We start from the raw sequence: 18313 nt of genomic DNA on the forward strand, positions 1-18313 counted from the left end.
CACAGTGACGGTTACTATTACCTTTTGCGACATCAAGTCACATGTTTAGTTTACTTCTCATTTTAGATGCTTTTATACATCTTGTTATCTTTCATCGTTCTTCAATTAACATGCACACATTTTCACACTTTTCGCGATGTGTTTTGCCCATCACACTATTCATTTATCGAAATATAATGTTTGAAGTCCTTTATTAGCCAAAACTTCTTCTTCTTCTTCTTCTTCTTTTACAACAATAACTAAAATATTATCGTCTATGTAATATTCACGTACTTGTTACTAAAATAGAGGTGGTTAAAGGAATGAGTGACGTTATAGAATTAGTAAAGAGATTTTGAATTTCATATGGAATTAGAATTAGAAATTGAACTTATTCCTAATTGATTACTAAAATAACCCTAAAATGCAGTTATACATTTCAGTCACTCTCATTGCAAACTGTCATATATATTGATATAGAGAAATCTATTTTGTCGTATTGATTGCCTTAGTTGATCGAGAAGTTAGGTGAAACTAACAAGTTAATGGTACAATACACACGCACACACATATGTATATATCATAATCATGAGGTTACATATTAACATCAACTTCCTACATACAAGAGAGTTGTGCCAAAATTTGTCAAAGTTACTTTTGTATTCATTTTAAGCTGAGGAAGTCACAAGAGTTAGACAACAGAAGTAAACATATTTCTCATCTTTTTTAGATTATATACCATATTAATAGCATTTTAAAAAATATACCATATTAATAGAAGATATTATCGGAAGAAATATCAATTCCTGATGTTTCAATCACAATCCCACCTCCCTCATGAGATTTTTAATTTCAGACTGTTAAAGATTCAAATCTTAATAAAAAGGTGGAACTAGCACTTATTACAATTCCATCATATGCAAGTAAACACTGAAATTCTCAGAATCATTCTCTTACTTTTCCATTCAATTCCCAATTTCCCATTAAGCAAACGTGTCATTTACTCTTTCTTTTTGGAAATGGAAAATTAAGTGTTACTAAAATAAAGTCCCATATGAGTGATATGACCATATCTCACGAGTCACAAGTATCGTGACAAAAAATCGACGCAAAATTAAACTGTATACATACAGCCCCAGAGTTCACTGGTCGCGCTTGTCAGACCATTATGAGCGCAAAGCCAGGTGGTTTGAGAAGCCTCGCATTCTCTTACACTAAGCGCAAAGCTCTTACAACCTCCTCCCACCCTTCACTCTCCTCTCACTCTCAGTCTCACTCTCACCCTATTATTTCCCAACACACCAGCCCCACTCAAAACGCCCACCACCTGTTCGACGAAATTCCCCACTCAGATTACACCCACTTACTCTTCGAGCACACTCGCAATGGCCGCAACCGTGACGCCATCAACCTATTCATGGACGCTTTCCGGTCCGGCTCACCCCTCAACGGGTCAATTCTATCTTCTTTGGTCAAGGCCTGCGGAAGCTTGTGTGACCAAGTTGTGGGCCGACAGGTGCATTGCCACTGTGTCAAGTCCGGGCTTGGGGATGACGTCAGTGTCGGGACGGCGCTGGTTGACATGTATATGAAGACTGAGGGCGTTGTCGAGGGGAGGAGAGTGTTTGATGAGATGAGGGAGAGGAATGTGGTAACTTGGACATCATTGATTTCGGGGTACGCGAAAAACGGGTGGAATGAGGAGGCATTGGAGTTGTTTATGGGGATGCAGATGAGTGGGAGCGTGGCGAATCCGTTTACGTATGTGGCTGTGCTTGGAGCATTGGCTGATGAGGGGTTGGCTGGGAAGGGGAGCCAGGTGCATTGTATGATTGTGAAGAATGGTTATGTGGTGATTAGGTTCGTGTGCAATTCGTTGATTAATATGTATTTGAAGTCGGGGATGGTTAGTGAGGCTAGGGCTGTTTTTGATGGAATGGAGTGTAGAGATGAGGTTACATGGAATAGCTTGATTGCAGGTTATGTGGGAAATGGGCTTGAGTTGGAAGCTTTTGATATGTTTAAACAGATGGGGATTGCGGGTATTAAGTTCACGCAGCCTATATTTGTTACTGTTATTAAGCTATGTGCTAACTATGAAGAATTGGGATTTGCAAGACAGCTTCATTGCTGTGTTTTGAAGAGTGGGTTTGTGTCTCATCGCAATATTGAAACAGCACTCCTGGTGGCTTACAGTAAGTGCCGTAAAATGGGTGATGCTCATAATGTGTTCTCCATGATGCGAGGTGTTCAGAGTGTAGTAACTTGGACTGCGATGATTAGTGGGTACCTGCAGAATGGTAGAGCAGAGAAAGCAGTGAAGTTATTCTGTGAAATGAGCAGAGAAGGTGTTAAACCAAATGATTTCACTTATTCTGCCATCATTATGGCCCACCCTTGTATATCTATATTTCAGGTACATGCACAAGTCATTAAAACCAACTATGAGAAGTCACCTTCTGTAGGAACTTCACTCGTAGACACTTATGTTAAAATTGGATTTGTTCCTGAAGCTAAAAAAGTTTTCCAAACAATTGATAAGAGGGATATTGTAGCATGGTCGGCAATGCTTGCTGGATATGCTCAAGTAGAAGACGCAGTGGGAGCTATTAAAACTTTCCGCCAGTTAACAAGAAAGGGGGTCAGACCTAACGAGTTCACTTTGTCTAGTATCATTAATGCTTGTTCTGCACCGTCAGCAACAGTAGAGCAAGGGAAACAGTTTCATGCTTGCTCAATTAAACTCAGGTTGAACAATACTTTGTGTCTAAGTAGTGCTCTTGTCACCATGTATGCAAAACAAGGGAATATTGAAAGCGCAAATGAAGTTTTTAAGAGACAAGGTGCAAGAGACTTGGTTTCGTGGAACTCTATGCTCTCTGGATATGCACAACACGGTCAGGGGAATAAGGTTCTTGAAGTATTTGAGGACATGCGTAAGCGAAATATGGAAGTAGATGGAATAACATTCATTCTCATCATTTCTGCCTGTACTCATGCAGGCTTAGTAGATGAAGGTAAAAGATATTTCGGTATGATGGTCCAAGATTACCACATTCATCCAACAATGGAGCACTATTCTTGTATGGTTGATCTTTACAGCCGAGCTGGAAAGCTTGAAAAGGCGATGAATCTTATAAACAGCATGCCTTTTACTGCAGATGCAAATGTGTGGCGAGCTCTCTTGGGTGCTTGCCGTGTTCACCGCAACTTAGAGCTTGGCAAACTTGTGGCAGAGAAGCTCATTTCACTTCAGCCACAAGACTCTGCTGCTTATGTTCTGTTGTCCAATATTTATGCTGCAGCTGGAAACTGGCAAGAGAGGGATAATGTACGGAGGTTGATGAATGAAAGAAAAGTTAAAAAGCAACCTGGGTATAGCTGGATTGAGGTGAAGAACAAGACCTACACATTTTTGGCTGGTGATATTTCACATCCCTTGTCAGACCGTATATACTTGAAACTTGGCGAGTTAAATAACCGATTGAAGGATATGGGATATCTGCCTGACACTGACTTTGTACTCCATGATGTTGAGGAGGAACACAAAGCAGCCTTTCTTTATCAACACAGCGAGAGGTTGGCCATTGCTTTTGGATTGATTGCCAAGCCTCCAGGATCTCCTATCCAGATTATGAAAAATCTTAGGGTATGTGGAGACTGTCACACTGTTATTAAATTAATTTCGGTGATAGAATCGAGAGATATTGTTGTCAGAGATTCAAATCGGTACCACCACTTTAAGGGTGGCTTATGTTCTTGTGGAGATTTTTGGTGAGTTCCCATATAAGAAAAGGATTTAACAGGATGTTCAGGAGGAATTACATATACAAGTCATCAAAATCACCTTCAAACAAAGCAGCTGCATGACTTCTAGATGTTACAGTAATGTCATCTGTGGAAGATGCAGATGGGAACTTAAGTCAAACAAAGCAGTTGCATGAGAAGTTTATTCTTCACTTACTATGGAAACTTAAGTCATGCCACCAAGTAGCAGCTGGGTTTAGATTTATGTGGTGTGCGAAAACTCAATGGTATTTTCCAAATTGAGAAGGTTTGTATGTCAAGGTTTTTAAGAACTAGATATCAAGTCTCATACTCTCATGGACCATCATTGGGATAATATTTTTCCTTTGGCGATGATTTTATCTCCAATTATATAGTTGGTTGGTTCACCTAGTCTGTAGTTCTGTGTCAGCATTCCTATACGCAAGCCATGTGACAGTACCAATATAAGTCTCGTGGAAGATTCATTCTTGGCACCGTTGTGCTACCTTTACTCGTTGTTGTAGGTTGGCCCATGAAGAGAGGAAACTTTCACTACTTTGGCTCGCCGTTCTTGGTGAGGTATGTGATAGTACCAGTTTAATACCCCGTGTATTATAGATGCTATATGACCATTTTCATATCTGATGTGGTACCAACTTGATAATAGTTTTGTTTTTCTTTTTTTCTTCTTTTTGCTTTTTTTCCCTCTAAGTAACACCTGTTCATGGCTACATAACACATTTTAGAAAATTACATGTGTATAATATGATATACCCAATGAACATATTTTGGTATGCATGTCCTCCCACCTTTCCATCATGGAACTCAGAGATGATCTTGTGTCGCCATCCATCAATGCGAGCCATCTATATTCTGTCCTTGTAAAACAAGTGGGAATCTGTCCACTGATAGTATTTCTTCTCATTACCTTGTTGCAATTGTGTTATGATGGTTGGTTGCAGCCTCGGAATCAATCAAACAGGATTGTTGAAGGTCATGAATGTAGCCTTGCACTGAACTTGAAATCCCCATGAGAGAAACAAGGGCAGGGACCCTGGATAGCGCATCCGGCACAACATTGTTCTGTCCTGCCTTGTAAGAGATGGAGTAGTCATAGCCAAGGAGTTTAATTAGCCATTTCTGCTGAGCTGGAGTAGTAATCTTTTGCTTGAGGAAATGTTCAAGAGTTCTATGGTCAATAACAATTCGGAAGTGATGTCCAAGAAGGTATGGTCTCCAATATTGGACTGCTGAAACTACAGCAAGCATCTCTTTATCATACACAAACAGTGCTAAATGGCGCTGAGCGAGTGCTTTGCTCATGAACGCAATGGGATGACCATTTTGTGATAAAACTGCACCAATGCCTGTGTCAGAGGCATCGCATTCAACAACGAATTCCTGCGAAAAATCTGGATAAGCCAACATTGGTGTGTGTGTGTGTGAATGCATGCTTCGACTCCTCAAATGCCAATTCTACCTTAGGGTTCCAACAAAACGCATCTTTCTTGAGCAAATCAGTTAAGGGCTTGGCTATAATTCAAAAATTCCTCACATACTTTCGATAGTACCCGGCTAAGCAAAGAAAACCTCGTAACTGCTTCAGAGTCAAAGGTCTAGGCCACTGACTAATAGCTTTTATCTTAGCAGGGTCGACAGATACTCCTTCTCCACTAATAATATGCCCCAAATACTCTACTTGGCTGACTCCAAAACTACATTTGCTCTCCTTCACCTTTAACGAGTGATGTCGCAGGATCTTGAACACGTGCTCCAACCGCTGTAAGTGTTGTTCTAGATTAGAACTATAAATTAGGATGTCATCGAAGAAGACTAAAACTCATTTGCGCAACAACTCTCGGAGAGCATCATTCAACACTGCTTGAAAGGTAGATGGTGCATTGGTTAAGCCAAATGGCAGGACCAGGAATTCATAATGGCCTGAATGTGTGCGAAAAGCAGTTTTCTCAATGTCTTTCTCATGCATTCTTATCTGGTGGTATCCAGCTCGGAGATCCAACTTGGTGAACAAGGTAGCACCATGAACCTCATCAATGAGCTCATCCACTACAGGTATTAGATACTTATCCTTTACAGTAGCAGCGTTTAAAGCTCGATAGTCAATGCACAACCTCCATGATCCATCTTTTTTCTTCACTAAGAGCATTGGTGATGAATACAGACTCACACTAGGTCGAATCACTCCATTTGCTAACAACTCTTGAATGATCTTCTCTATCTCATTTTTTTTGAAATTGAGGATAACGATAGGGTCTCACATTAATAGGGCAAGTGTTTGGTAGTAGCTCAATTTCATGGTCTTGTGGCCTTGGTGGTGGTAGTTGTGTGGGGGTTTCAAAGACATCAGAGTACTTGTGTTTGAGGTTTTGGATGTGAGAGTTTGGTGGTGTATGTGTGCCAGACTTGGGAAGGCTAACAATAGAATTCAACTGAACAAGCAAAGCTTCTTTCTCTTTCCTTAGTGTTCTGGTCATTGCCTTACAACTCACAACACTAGAGTCCACCTCACAAAGACTGTTCTCGGCCTTGATCCCAAAACTTCATAGTCATGCGCTCCAAATTCCACACAATATCACCCAACGTCCTCAACCATGCCGCCCCCAAAACAATCTCACAACTTGAAATAGGTAATACATAATAGGATGTGACAAAACTATAATGTTGTAGTGTGATAGGTACCTCAACTATTGTGCTAGTGACCATAATTTGACCACTTGCCACTCGTACTCGAAGTGGTTTGATCTCCTGCATTGTGACGCCCAATTTGCGTAGTATGGAGGGATGGATAAAGTTACGAGATGCTCCAGAATCTATGAGTACATGAGCTTCCTTCCCTTGAAACTCCCTTTTCAACTGCATGATTCTTACATTATCCCCATCAATAGAATGGAGTTGCAAGTCATACTCATCTGGATTGGCTGCATGGTGAAATTAAACATCACCCTCATTAACTTCCGGACCCTGTAATTCCATCTCTTCTAGTATAATTTCGATAGCCATGAGAGCGTTTCCATGCCTGCAATTATGGCCTGGCCGATATTGCTCATCACAAAAGAGGCACAGACAACGAGCTCTCTGTTCTAAGTACTCGGCACGAGTCATTCTCTGATTACCACCTTGATTCACTGCTTGTGGTGCACGCACAACAGGAGCATGCCAAAGTTGAGCAAGCTGGACTGGTGCAGGGGCAACCCTAGGTATGGTTGAAGCCATTTCTGGGGTAGGTCTAGGGACAAAGGTATTGCGGCTCGCCTGGCATTGAATTAACTCATTTTTCTTTGACGATTTTCGCCAAAACACAAGCTGCATACAATGTCTTAGGGTTTTGAGCTCTCACATCAGAACGAATCGAACTCTTCAAACCTCCAATGAAGAAGAACAATAGATTCTTAGGTGTAAAGCCAGGTGCTCGACAAGAGAGTTTTGTGAATTGTTCCATGAACTGCTCTACTGACCCTGTTTGGCTCATCCTAGCCAAAGCAGCCTGATAGTCACCGAGGTTGTGTTCAGTGAATTCTCGTAGTAACAAATCACAAAGACCAGAACATTTTTATGGAAATTCATGTTTGAACATGAACCAGCGATCTGATGCTCTGTCTACTAAATGCATGGTGGCTATTGCAAGTTTTCTATCTTCAAGAATCTGATAAATTTCAAAGTATTGCTCGACCTTGCTCACCCGCTAAATAAGGTCATTTCCGCCAAAGGTGGGCATCTCCTGTTTCATCTGTTTCATGGTGGGTAAATTGGGGTCCCAGTTGTTGGACATGAACTGCTGTTGACAGATGGGTTGGTAACCAAGGTATGGATAAGGTCATGTATAAGCATTGGGTGGTATGTGTGAGGTCATGGTAGCTGCAGTGTATTGAGGGCTGAATCTATGTGATTGTAGTTGAGTATTCGAGCTGCAGGGGGTGTTGGATGCCCATGGTTGCTGAGTAAAGTGTCATGGTCTAGAGTGTGGGACAAAACTGGTGTTGACAAAATTGCCAGGAGGCATATTTGTGTAGGCAAAATTGGAGTGTGGTGAAAACTGTTGGCTAAATTGTGGGTTAGGTGTGTGTTGGAAAAACTGAGTTCTAGAGGGTTTTTCACTCCTAGATCCAGTACCTTTGCCTTTACTATTTTCTCCTTTCTCAAAAATGCGCTTCTCCTGGCCGGTTTAGGACTAACCTTGCTCACAGTGATAGTATTCAGCACAGCACCAGCATAATTCGTGATAATGGGTTGCGTAGTGGCGAACTGATATAGCTGGTAAAACTCAGTGTGACCTTCCCCCGTCCCCTCCTTGTTGACAGAGATGGGTTGGGAAGTGGTACTAGTCGTGGTAGTTGACAAAGACGGAACTTGGATCTGAAGTAGACTCAATCAACGACACGAGACCAGGGCGTTTCAATAACAGGTGGGAGTGTCCCAAACTTCACCAAGCTTAGATCCGGGGTTGCAGTGCGCATAGTACACAACTCTGCTACAATCTCGTCGCAAAACGAACTCAAAACAGCTTGATGGTCGGTTAGAGAGGCTTGGAGGCCAGAGATCTGCGCCGTGGTGTTGGTTTTGAGAGCTTGCAACTCCGACTCCACTTTAACGAGTTCCTCAGAGTATTGAGTAGTCCCGCTCGGAGGTTGCTGTTGACCCGCAGCTCCACGCTTGTTCGCCATGCCCCTTGAGAGGACTCTGATACCAGATCCTAAACGGCTGAAAGTAAAAGCTGAGAAAGGAAAGAACACAAGGAAAATACTGATATTTGATAAACGGCTGCCCAAACTAGGGTTTATATCGTTACATTTATAGCCCATACTGGCGATCCATAACTGACCACATGGCTGCTAAGAGTCCACAACCATAATCTATAAGCTGCTACTACTCACGTGCGAGGCACGAGCACGATTTAAACAAAACGATTATGTTTCAAGCTAAAGATAATTACTGATAATTACTTCGAAAGGTAACTCAGAGCTCCTAACAGGGGAGGGATGATACTCATTCTGACAGTTTGAAAATACAAGATAGAACAAGAACAAGTAATAGCAGCGGAAAATAATATAGAAGAATTTTACTTTTCTATTGAACAATTTATATTACAAAGATTACACATTAATCTATGACAATATAGTTCTCAAAAGTAAAATACTTCTTACTTGATAGTCACAATCAAGTATTGAAACAACCTCACTAAGATCGTTGTTTCAAGTGTCGATACAACCTCACTAAGATTGTTGTAGTCACACGGATGATCAACCTCACTAAGAACGTTGATGTTGCCACTAAGGTCTTCAATGAAGTCACACAGATCTCCTAGCACTAAGCTCTCATTTTTGTGAATTTTCTTCTCTTTGGTTTCACCCTCTTTCTCCTCTTTTTTCTCTGTGGTTACACCATGTTTAGGTGCTTTCTACAGTCCATCCCCCTCTTTAGGTCCTAAATTTTGAAATTTCTTATTTTTTTGTTTTGTTCTTGAAATGATTCATATCTCTAAAAACGACATCTTGAGTAACCATATTTCATAAATCTTCAATTTTGCTCATTCAAAAAAGAATCTTCAATCCCATTAAAAAATATATATATATCTTCAATTTTGAAGTTTAATATCACGTTTTTTTATACGGGCACAACTCGCAACATACTACGGTGAGAATGTGAGACCTTGTGTAACCAAACAAGAGAAAACCAAGGTTGAGTGACCACAACTCACATTCTGATATTCAAGTTGGGACCTTTGGCGTTCAACCATGGCCAACTTCAGGCTACTCAAGCTCGCAGTCCACGCCTTTCGACCAGAACCCATCTCCGCTAAGCATTCGTCTTTGGCCTCTAAACCTTGCGCTACTCCTGCCGTGGTTCCGAAGCGAGCTCTCGTTCACTCTCATCCTCTACAACAAAACATTCGCCTCTGGCCTCTACACCATCTAAATGCACATCACCTGTTCGACGAAATTCCCCACAGAAATTACATCAACTTAATTATCGAGCACAATCGCAGTGGCCGCAACCACGAAGCCATTAACCTCTTTTTGGCTGTTTTCCGGGCCGGTTTACCGGTCACTGTGCCGGTTCTGACTTCTGTGGTCAAGGCTTGCGGAACCTTGTGTGATCAAGTGGCGGGTAGACAGGTGCATTGTCAGTGTGTCAAGTCTGGGCTTGGTGAAGACGTGAGTGTTGGGTCGTCGCTTGTCTCTATGTATATGAAGACTGAGGGTCTTGTAGAGGGGAGGAGAGTGTTTGATGAGTTGAGGGAGACAAGTGTAGTAACTTGGACAGCCATAATCAGTGGGTACTTGCAGAATGGTGCAACAGAGAAAGCCGTCGAGTTATTTTGTAAAATGTGCAGGGAAGGTGTTCGACCAAATGACTTCACTTATGCTGCTATCATTACAGCCCACCCTTGTATATCTGTTTTCCAAGTGCATGCCCATGTCATTAAGACCAACTATGAAAGGTCCCCTTCTGCAGGAATTTCACTTGTATCTGCTTATGTTAAGATTGGAAATGTTCCGGAAGCTGAGAAAGTTTTGCAAACAATCGACGATAAGGAAACAAGATCGTGGAACGCAGTGCTCGCCGGATATACTCATATAGAAGACGCAGTGGGAGCTATTAGAATTTTCCTCCAGCTGACAAGAAATGGGTTCAGACCTGACAAGTTCACTTTGTCTAGTATCATTACTGCTTGCAGTGCACCTTCCGGGACATTGGAGCAGGGGAAACAATTTCATGCGTGCGCAGTTAAACTCATGTTGGACAGTACTCTGTATGTAAGTAGTGCTCTTGTCACCATGTACTCAAAGATGGGGAATCTTGAAAGTGCAAATGAAGCTTTTAAAAGACAAGGAGAGAGAAACGTGATTTTGTGGAACTCTATGATCAGTGGGTACATGCTGAATGGAAGAATAGAGAAAGGAGTGAAGTTATTCTGTAAAATGAGCAGAGAAGGTCTTAGACCTGATAAGTTCACTTTGTCCAGTATCATTGCTGCTTGTGCTGCACCTTCTGCAACAGTGGATCTGGGGAAACAATTTCATGCTTACTCAATTAAACTCGGGTTGAATAATGAACTTTCTCCAAGTAATGCTCTTGTCACCATGTATGCAAATATGGGGAATCTTGAAAGTGCAAATGAAGTTTTCAAGAGACAAGGAGAGAGAAACGTGATTTCGTGGAGCTCTATGATCTCTGGATATGCACAATATGGTCAGGGGAATAAGGCTCTTGAACTATTTGAGGAGATGCGCAGGCAAAATTTGGAAGTAAACGGCATAACATTCCTTGTCGTCATCTCTGCCTGTGCTCATGCATGCTTAGTAGATGAAGGTAAAAGATATTTCGATATGATGGTCCAAGATTACCATATTAATCCAACAATGGAGCACTATACTTGTATGGTTGGTCTCTACAGCCGAGCCGGAAATTTTGAAATGGCGATGGACCTTATAAATAACATGCCTTTTTCTGCTGATGCAAATGTGTGGCGAGCTATCTTGGGTGCTTGCCCTGTTTACCTCAACTTAGAGCTAGCCAAATTTTCTGCAGAAAAGATCATTTCATTACAGCCAAAAGACTCTTTTGCGTATTCTACCTTGGCCAATATTTACGCTGCAGCTGGAAACTGGCAAGAGAGGGATGAAGTGGTGAGGTTGGCAAAGGAAAGAAAAGTGCAAAGGCTACCTGGGTTTAGCTGGATTGAGGTGTAGAACAAGACCTACACATTCTTGGCTGGTGATGTTTCACATCCCTTATCAGACGTTATGTATACTTGAAACTTGACGAATTATATACCTGATTGACACAGTGAGAGGCTGGCCATTGCTTTTGGATTGATGGCGAAGCCCCCAGGATCTCCTTTTCAGATTTTGAAAAATCTTAGGGTATGTGGAGACTGTCACCCTGTTATTTAATTAATTTCAGTGATACAAGCAAGGGATAATGTTGTCAGAGATTCAAAACGATACCATCACTTCAAGGGTGATTTATGCTCTTGTAGAGATTATTGGTGAGACTCCATTTGGGAAGACAATTTAACGATAGGCATGGAGGTATCTCTCATGTAAGTCATCAAAGCTTACCGCCTTCAAAAAATACACCTGCATTACTTCTAGGGTGATACATGATCTCATTAGTAAAAGCACAGATTATAGCACAAGTTATTCTTTACTTGCCATGGAAAACACAGCAGCTGTATTTAGTCTGCGGCCTGTGCAAACCCAATGGTGTATTCCATTAAAAGAATTGTATACCAATGTCTTCAAGAATGAGTAGATCAAGTCCCATAGACCCTGGGATAACTTTTTCCTTTTTTTAACTCCATTGGTGTAGTCTGCTGGTTCATCTAGCTGGGGTTCTGTGGTGGTGTTCCTATTTGCAAGCCATGTGCAGTACCAATTACTAGTCTACTGGAAAATTTGTTCTTGGTAGCATTGAAGTCGAGAAATTTTCACTGCTAACGCTCCTGTTGATGAGGTATGTGACAGTACCAGTTTAATATTTCAAGTGTGGATTATATGCTACACGACTATTTCATTTCTGATTTAGTTTAATACAGTATGTGTGAATATAACGATGAACCTAATGGACATATATAGGTATTGGATCTGAGATTTCCTTCACAGTTCCTTAGGGAAGACATAGATAAATTGAAACTTTCTGTATAGTTGTTAGGTTCTAGTTATTAAGGTAATTAAGTGAGGTTGATTCCAAGAATTGTTGTGTCTTGGATGAAACTGCTAATTGGAGAAAACTTAGAAGACCTTTAAATATAACTTGCACGTATAATAAAGCTGATTGAATTGCTTAACTTCCACTCTAGTATTGTACACTTTGGCTCCCTAATTCAGCATGCCACATAAATGATGGGGACGAAGCCAATTTATCAGTATGCTTTGAAATGAAAGTCTTTAGGAACTAACAATTAAGTTATTAACTTTCGATCTGATACAAATACATTTCCCCTCATATCCTTCAGATGACAATTTACAAATGCAATCGTCTTATATAATTTAGTATCTGAAACTTGTTGTAGAGCTCTTGTTTCTATGTTGAATGCACATTAAGACCAATAGGACTCCTGACATTCTGAATACCATTACTCCATGTCAGAGCTCCAAACACAAAGCTTCCATTACTGTCCTTGAAAGGGGTGAAATCTACACTAAAAGACATATTTTCCCCAGTCTTTGTAAATTTGAGTTTAGCTGGTGTAACTGTAACATTTACACCTTCTGGATAGTCTACATATGCAGCATACACCGTTGGGCCTTTACCATAGTAAGTAACTGTTCGTTGGACAGATAGTCTTCCACTCATTGTTGACACACCAATTGATGGGTAATTAAAATTGTAGGAAGGTATAAAAGGCTTCTGGCAATAAATTAGATTACCCGTGAGGTTTTTCAGTTGCAAAGGGCTAGCCCCGGTGCTGCAGAGAAAATTGATTATGTCATGGGAATCAAAATCATATACAAGTCCAGGATCAATTGCTGCAACTGGGTTAATGTGTCCAGATCCATAGTCAAAAGGTGTAGTAGGGATGCCATTTGGATCTCTCCCAATAGGAAGTTTGTTGTTATCTTGGGCCGTTGCTGCAACGAAAGATACAGGAAATATTTGAATTTAAAGCCACTTGATAATATTTCAGACAGAAAACACTTGTATTCATCTGGTCCTAAACTGACCTGTAGTCATTATAGAAGACATTATGGCTGCTGGACTCCAGGAAGGTCGGTACATTTTCAAAGTTGCAGCAACTGCAGATACATGTGACAAGACATTGATGTGCTAGAAATGATGTTATAATTGACGGACCTGTCTGCTGTAGCTGTAGTTGCGACCGGAGACCAAGCATGTTTGGCTATGATTAGGAGATTCTGTTGTACATTTAATAACCTAGGATACAGAACCAACGATACCCTTTACGCATATTTTAGAATTGATATAAAAATTATAATTATCTTGTATTACTAAGGAGATAAATGAATTTTTTTATAGAACTAACTTTGATGATGTCTGGGGCTATGATGTTTGGCCCCATGGAAGAGAACACTGCCATTTCTGGTGCAGGTTTGGTTTTCCGAATTGTAGTTGTTTGTGATATTCTAACAACTGGATACCTGAAACCAATAATACAGTCAAATTCGTTGTCAACTGTGACCTTCAGGCACACTGCTTTGTTAGATATCTGTTACATTTAATTTACTTCTTTTGATAGCTTTTAATTTCTACGACTGCAAATATTGAGCAAACAAAGCTTGGAAAACTTACTTTGTTTTTGTCATGTATGCTTGAAGCTGTGCTGCTTCTTCTTGACCAATTAGAGTGGCAGGGATGACAAACTGAAAGCCAACATCTTTGAGAAATGGATCCACAAGAATCATTCCTACACTACCACCTTGTCTTACAACTATGCTTTTCTCCCTTCTGTTATCAGTAAATGTCTAAGGTACACACAACAATTTTTCCCTTAATTAAGCTTGCATTTAGAGTACTGTTCTTGCAGAAGCTGATGAAGGAAACAAGCAGAAAGAAAAAGATGATAGAAAGTTAAAGACACATGCTAGAATAAATATATAAAGTCGAATATTAAGATGATAGAAAATTTGAAATCGTTATACGAAGTAAAAGTATTGTTTGCATATACTGAAAGGTGTGTTCTTTTCATTTCCTTTTGGGACTAAGGAGCCTATTTTGAGTATATAGCATGGTAGAAAACTAGGTTATGAAACACTTATTGTAGCCGTGTGTGTGTGGAAACATCAAAATTTTGAAGAGATAAATTACCTTGCATTCTTTGCTGTGGCTCCAGAGGCAGCTGCAACACTTGCAGATATCAAACTGTAGGACGACTCCATTTCCAGTGGGTTTAGAGAGGAACCCTGAAATCCCAAAATTCAAAGCAAAAGGTCAGTTATGTGATTAGTGATTAGAGGCCGCACCAAAATTTGGATGCCAACTTTACCTTTAATATTTGTGAATTTCCAAGATGCACATTTGAATGGAATTCTCTATCCAAAGTGCTTGCAGCAACAGTGAGGATCCAAGGAGGAACATTGCATGCAGTACTAGGGAAACCAGAGTTCCCCGCTGATGCAGAAACAAGTATTCCTTTCTGGAATGCATGGAAAGTTCCAATGGAGATTGCATTTTCAAAATACGTCGGCTGTGGAGGATCAGGACCAAGGGAAAGGGAGAGAACATCAACGCCATCACCAATGGCATCATCCAGAGCTAAAAGAATATCTGCATCACTACACAAGTCAAACCAACATGCCTTGTAAATAGCAAGCCTGGCACCCGGTGCACCGCCTCTTGCGGTTCCTGTGGCCATTCCCAAGAATCTGACATTAGTTACTGTGGATCCAGCTATCGTTGAGGCAGTGTGACTCCCATGTCCATCAGCATCTCTCGCTGATCTGAAGAAAGGTAGAGGCGCAAAGGACTCAAGAGGCCCATTTTCTACTTCAAATCCATGATAGTAGAAGTGAGATCCTATGATTTTCTGCAAATAGAAACCAATCTTTAGACTTTTAGAGCTGAACCTACATGATCAAGCATCTTTCAGTCGTACTATCAAGTAAACCAACGCTGCAAGCCATCAGGCGGTTAGTGTATATCCTTCTCTATCCAGGTTTATTTCCAGACTTTTCGTACTTGCGTCATTTTATGCTTTCACTTTTGCTTTGTTGAAGTATATTCCCTAGCAGACTAACTATCCACGATTTGTGGACTGGAGATAATTGTTGTCCTACTATATAAGTATATATTCATATTTTCTTTACTAGAGGGAATGGTTATCAGAGTTGACGAATTAGTGACCAGTAGGGCTGAGGGTGTAAGTGAGACTCTAGGGACTGATAACTTGTATCTGATGGTCTGTGGTGTGGTATAAGAATGAAATTAATGATAAAGTAATCTGAGTTCACATCCAAAACCAATTGGCAATGGATGAAGTGGCTCAAACTCTTATAAACCCACAGGCTAGGTCTCAACATATATTCTCAACACGCCCCCACATGTATGGTGAATTTTCAAGCCATACACGTGGACAACATTTTGGACTCAGATACCATGATAAAGTGATCTAGGACATGTAGGGTACCTGTTGCAGTTTGCCAATGTAAAATTCTGTCCAGTAACACTGTCCTTTGAATTTTTCGGGCACAGGTCCGAGTCCTTCACTGAAGCTCTCTGACTCGGGCCAAACTCCTGTAGAACAAACATAATCATGATAAAATACAAGACTCGACAGAGGGGAAAAAAACGAAGCTAAATATGTATACCAGTGTCGATTACACCAACAATGACATCGGATTTTGAATCCGATGGCATTTGATTGTTACCAAAGGTAGAGTCTACGCCTAGAAAATCCCAGGAATGTGTTGTGCTCAGTTTGTTTGTCTTGCTCTCAAACACCGAATTACCGAATCATGTTCTGTAATATATGAACACAATTCAACATTGAGAAAAGGTGCAAGACCGAAAAATTGGTTATGATAAATTAACACTCTTATTCTTCTTGACTAACAAAATTACATTGGAGTCACAATTACCAGCAAGTTGTTGAGCTTGATACGGTGTAAGCTTGGCTGAGAAACCTTGAAAACTTTTACTGTAATGGTTAAGTGCTGCTTCTTGCCGACCAGCACTGAAAGTTATTGCAAGTTAATAATATTTCTGCTATAGTAAACTGGAAAACACCTCAAAACTGAGAGAGATGATATAACTTAATATAGAAGTCAAATTAGTGTCCTGCCTGCTGGTGACTGAAGCGAGAATATCATGGTTAGCTCTGATGACAGATTCCGAGTTGGGGTGCAAGTGGTGCCCCATGTAAACAATATAATGCTGCAAAATGAAAAGGAAAATGGAAATTAGTTTAAGTCTACTGTATCAGGTGTGGTTTGAGTCCTACTTGTACTGAAGATTGTCAAGAGTGAAAGAGTTGTATTCCATACTAGTAGGTGGTTGTAGCTATCTCACTGCTAGAAGTTTTCAATACCATATCAAAACCCCTTGGCTAATTTAAATCTTATAATGAACATCTTTTTCTCCCCTGATGTCAGTACAACTCACTCGATTAAGAAACTAAAATAACACGAAACGATAATAACTACAAATGCAGCTACACATGGCTAGAAATTGCAGGGATTGAGATTCACCTTGTTTAATATGGTACCTAACTACCTAATATTTAATATGAGTATCATAAGTACTCTTTGTAAACGAATTGAGAGTTGTTTTGCAGGTTCTGTAAGGCAATGCTATTTGCACCTCCGAGTTGTATTCTAAAAAACTCTTTCCTAAGGTGCATAAATAAACATTGCTATAACAGCTCCTTATCTGCGCTTCTCCATTCGGATGCAAGAAGCTTTCGGAAAAGTGTGATTTTTACTTTGTTTTACTTCTTAAAGAATGGGAACAAAGGTTGGACCTAGCACAGAAATGCATGAACGTAAACCGAACTGTGGATCCTCTCTATCATTACCTTTGTGTCATCAGTGGCTCCATGGGAGAAAGAACAAGAGAAGAGTAAGGACTGTAGTAAGTTTCAAGATATAACCAGGAAACATAGTGATCAGATGATAGAAATCAGAGTACTCGAGCAGACGAGCCTAGAGAACTCTGTGCCGATTACAATATAATTTATAGCTCAGACAAAGCAAATATGCTGACGCCCCGCCGGCTCTCTATGGTTCTTTCTGTAAAGTATGTTCGTAACACTCGGAACAGATCTCAGAGCCGGCTTTTGTTGCTTCTCTGAATTATATTCAAATATATGAACCAGAAGGCCAAAGACTCGGTCAGCTTTGGACAATAGTACTTGCTTTTGTTTTAGATATCCCCATCTGTTAGAAGACCACACCAGTGTATACTTCTATCTAGAACAGTGCAGGTATCTGCTTGAACAAGCTCAACTAATAATAACAGTTAGATCCAACACACAAGACGGCCTAGAGATTATGTCCAACAAATGTCACTACAAGACCACTTAGAAACATTGATACACAAACTATAAAAACTAAAAACACAGCTAGAGGATTACAAGTAGCCAGCTTATATGCAAAGCTCAATATTTGTAACATTTAAGGGCCAATCCTATAACATAATGCCGCTATTAGAAGGAATAAGGGGGACTAGAAGGCTGAAATGGAGGGAGGAACAAATCATAGTCAGTCCCTTGAAGAAATGGTAAAGGGGCGTAGAAGATTTTAAGGGTCACCATACCCATTATGGAGTGGGTCATATTTTGCCCAGAGAAAAAGATAGCAGCTGTGTATGACTCAAGAGTCAGGAGTCTAGATATATCCAGGGAGCAGGGGTAACAGGGGCACATCCAATCCTGAAATACAGAAGATGCATCATGAATCCATCCTTAAAATAGCATATGAATAACTGAAACAGATTCCTCGACGGATCAGAAGACAAAGCACTTGCAATCTAACCAGATTGTCGGTCAATTAGTATTTTGAGAAGCTACCAACATGGGCGACAAACATTAATTGATGTATCAACACTTGAAGAGAAATATGTTTTAAACTGTACTTTACACAAGTTG

The 18313-nt window shown here is 40.5% G+C and overlaps 4 protein-coding genes across 13 annotated transcripts in view; 2 read left to right on the plus strand and 2 right to left on the minus strand.

Moving 5' to 3' along the window:
• Positions 1 to 1095: 1095 nt before the first annotated feature.
• On the plus strand, positions 1096 to 8016 carry LOC126787628 (pentatricopeptide repeat-containing protein At2g27610). Of its 2 annotated transcripts, XM_050513502.1 has the most exons (2): positions 1096 to 2996; positions 3141 to 8016. In XM_050513502.1, the coding sequence occupies exons 1-2, from the start codon at positions 1148 to 1150 to the stop codon at positions 3755 to 3757; spliced, it is 2466 nt and encodes an 821-aa protein (XP_050369459.1). In that variant the 5' UTR covers positions 1096 to 1147; the 3' UTR covers positions 3758 to 8016. The 2 variants fall into 2 exon arrangements, with proteins under 2 accessions (XP_050369459.1, XP_050369458.1); XM_050513501.1 differs by having other exon boundaries at positions 1096 to 8016.
• A 1364-nt stretch (positions 8017 to 9380) lies between these two features.
• Positions 9381 to 14903, plus strand: LOC126787629 (pentatricopeptide repeat-containing protein At2g27610-like). The gene is made up of 3 exons (XM_050513503.1): positions 9381 to 12225; positions 14049 to 14660; positions 14773 to 14903. Exon 1 carries the CDS (start codon positions 9501 to 9503, stop codon positions 11457 to 11459), a length of 1959 nt encoding a protein of 652 aa, XP_050369460.1. The 5' UTR covers positions 9381 to 9500; the 3' UTR covers positions 11460 to 12225; positions 14049 to 14660; positions 14773 to 14903.
• LOC126787634 (subtilisin-like serine-protease S) lies at positions 12628 to 16587 on the minus strand. Its single transcript, XM_050513517.1, is given in 15 exon segments — positions 12628 to 13343; positions 13437 to 13523; positions 13526 to 13612; positions 13723 to 13871; positions 14023 to 14196; positions 14198 to 14260; positions 14539 to 14633; positions 14717 to 15256; position 15719; positions 15857 to 15892; positions 15894 to 15963; positions 16038 to 16175; positions 16178 to 16189; positions 16308 to 16402; positions 16511 to 16587. Coding segments are annotated over 15 exon segments (2172 nt in total). The 3' UTR covers positions 12628 to 12795.
• Positions 16588 to 17443: 856 nt separating this feature from the next.
• LOC126787630 (protein SUPPRESSOR OF K(+) TRANSPORT GROWTH DEFECT 1-like) overlaps positions 17444 to 18313 on the minus strand; it is a 42298-nt gene continuing 41428 nt past the window's right edge. The window contains exons 9-10 of one of the 9 annotated variants that reach the window (XM_050513513.1): positions 17983 to 18097; positions 17861 to 17899 (exon numbers count right to left, since the gene is read on the minus strand). In XM_050513513.1, the coding sequence (XP_050369470.1) occupies positions 17892 to 17899; positions 17983 to 18097 (123 nt within the window). In that variant the 3' untranslated portion in view covers positions 17861 to 17891. Of the gene's footprint in view, positions 18098 to 18313 lie in introns of all 9 variants that reach the window. The other 8 variants (XM_050513504.1, XM_050513510.1, XM_050513512.1 and 5 more) reach the window with 8 other exon arrangements.

The sequence above is a fragment of the Argentina anserina genome, chromosome 3, assembly GCF_933775445.1.
Source record: "Argentina anserina chromosome 3, drPotAnse1.1, whole genome shotgun sequence".
Taxonomy (NCBI): domain Eukaryota; kingdom Viridiplantae; phylum Streptophyta; class Magnoliopsida; order Rosales; family Rosaceae; genus Argentina; species Argentina anserina.

Excerpts from the sequence above, each read along its gene's own strand:
- LOC126787628 (XM_050513501.1), top strand. The coding sequence starts at position 1,148 with ATGAGCGCAAAGCCAGGTGGTTTGAGAAGCCTCGCATTCTCTTACACT.
- LOC126787629 (XM_050513503.1), top strand. The coding sequence starts at position 9,501 with ATGGCCAACTTCAGGCTACTCAAGCTCGCAGTCCACGCCTTTCGACCA.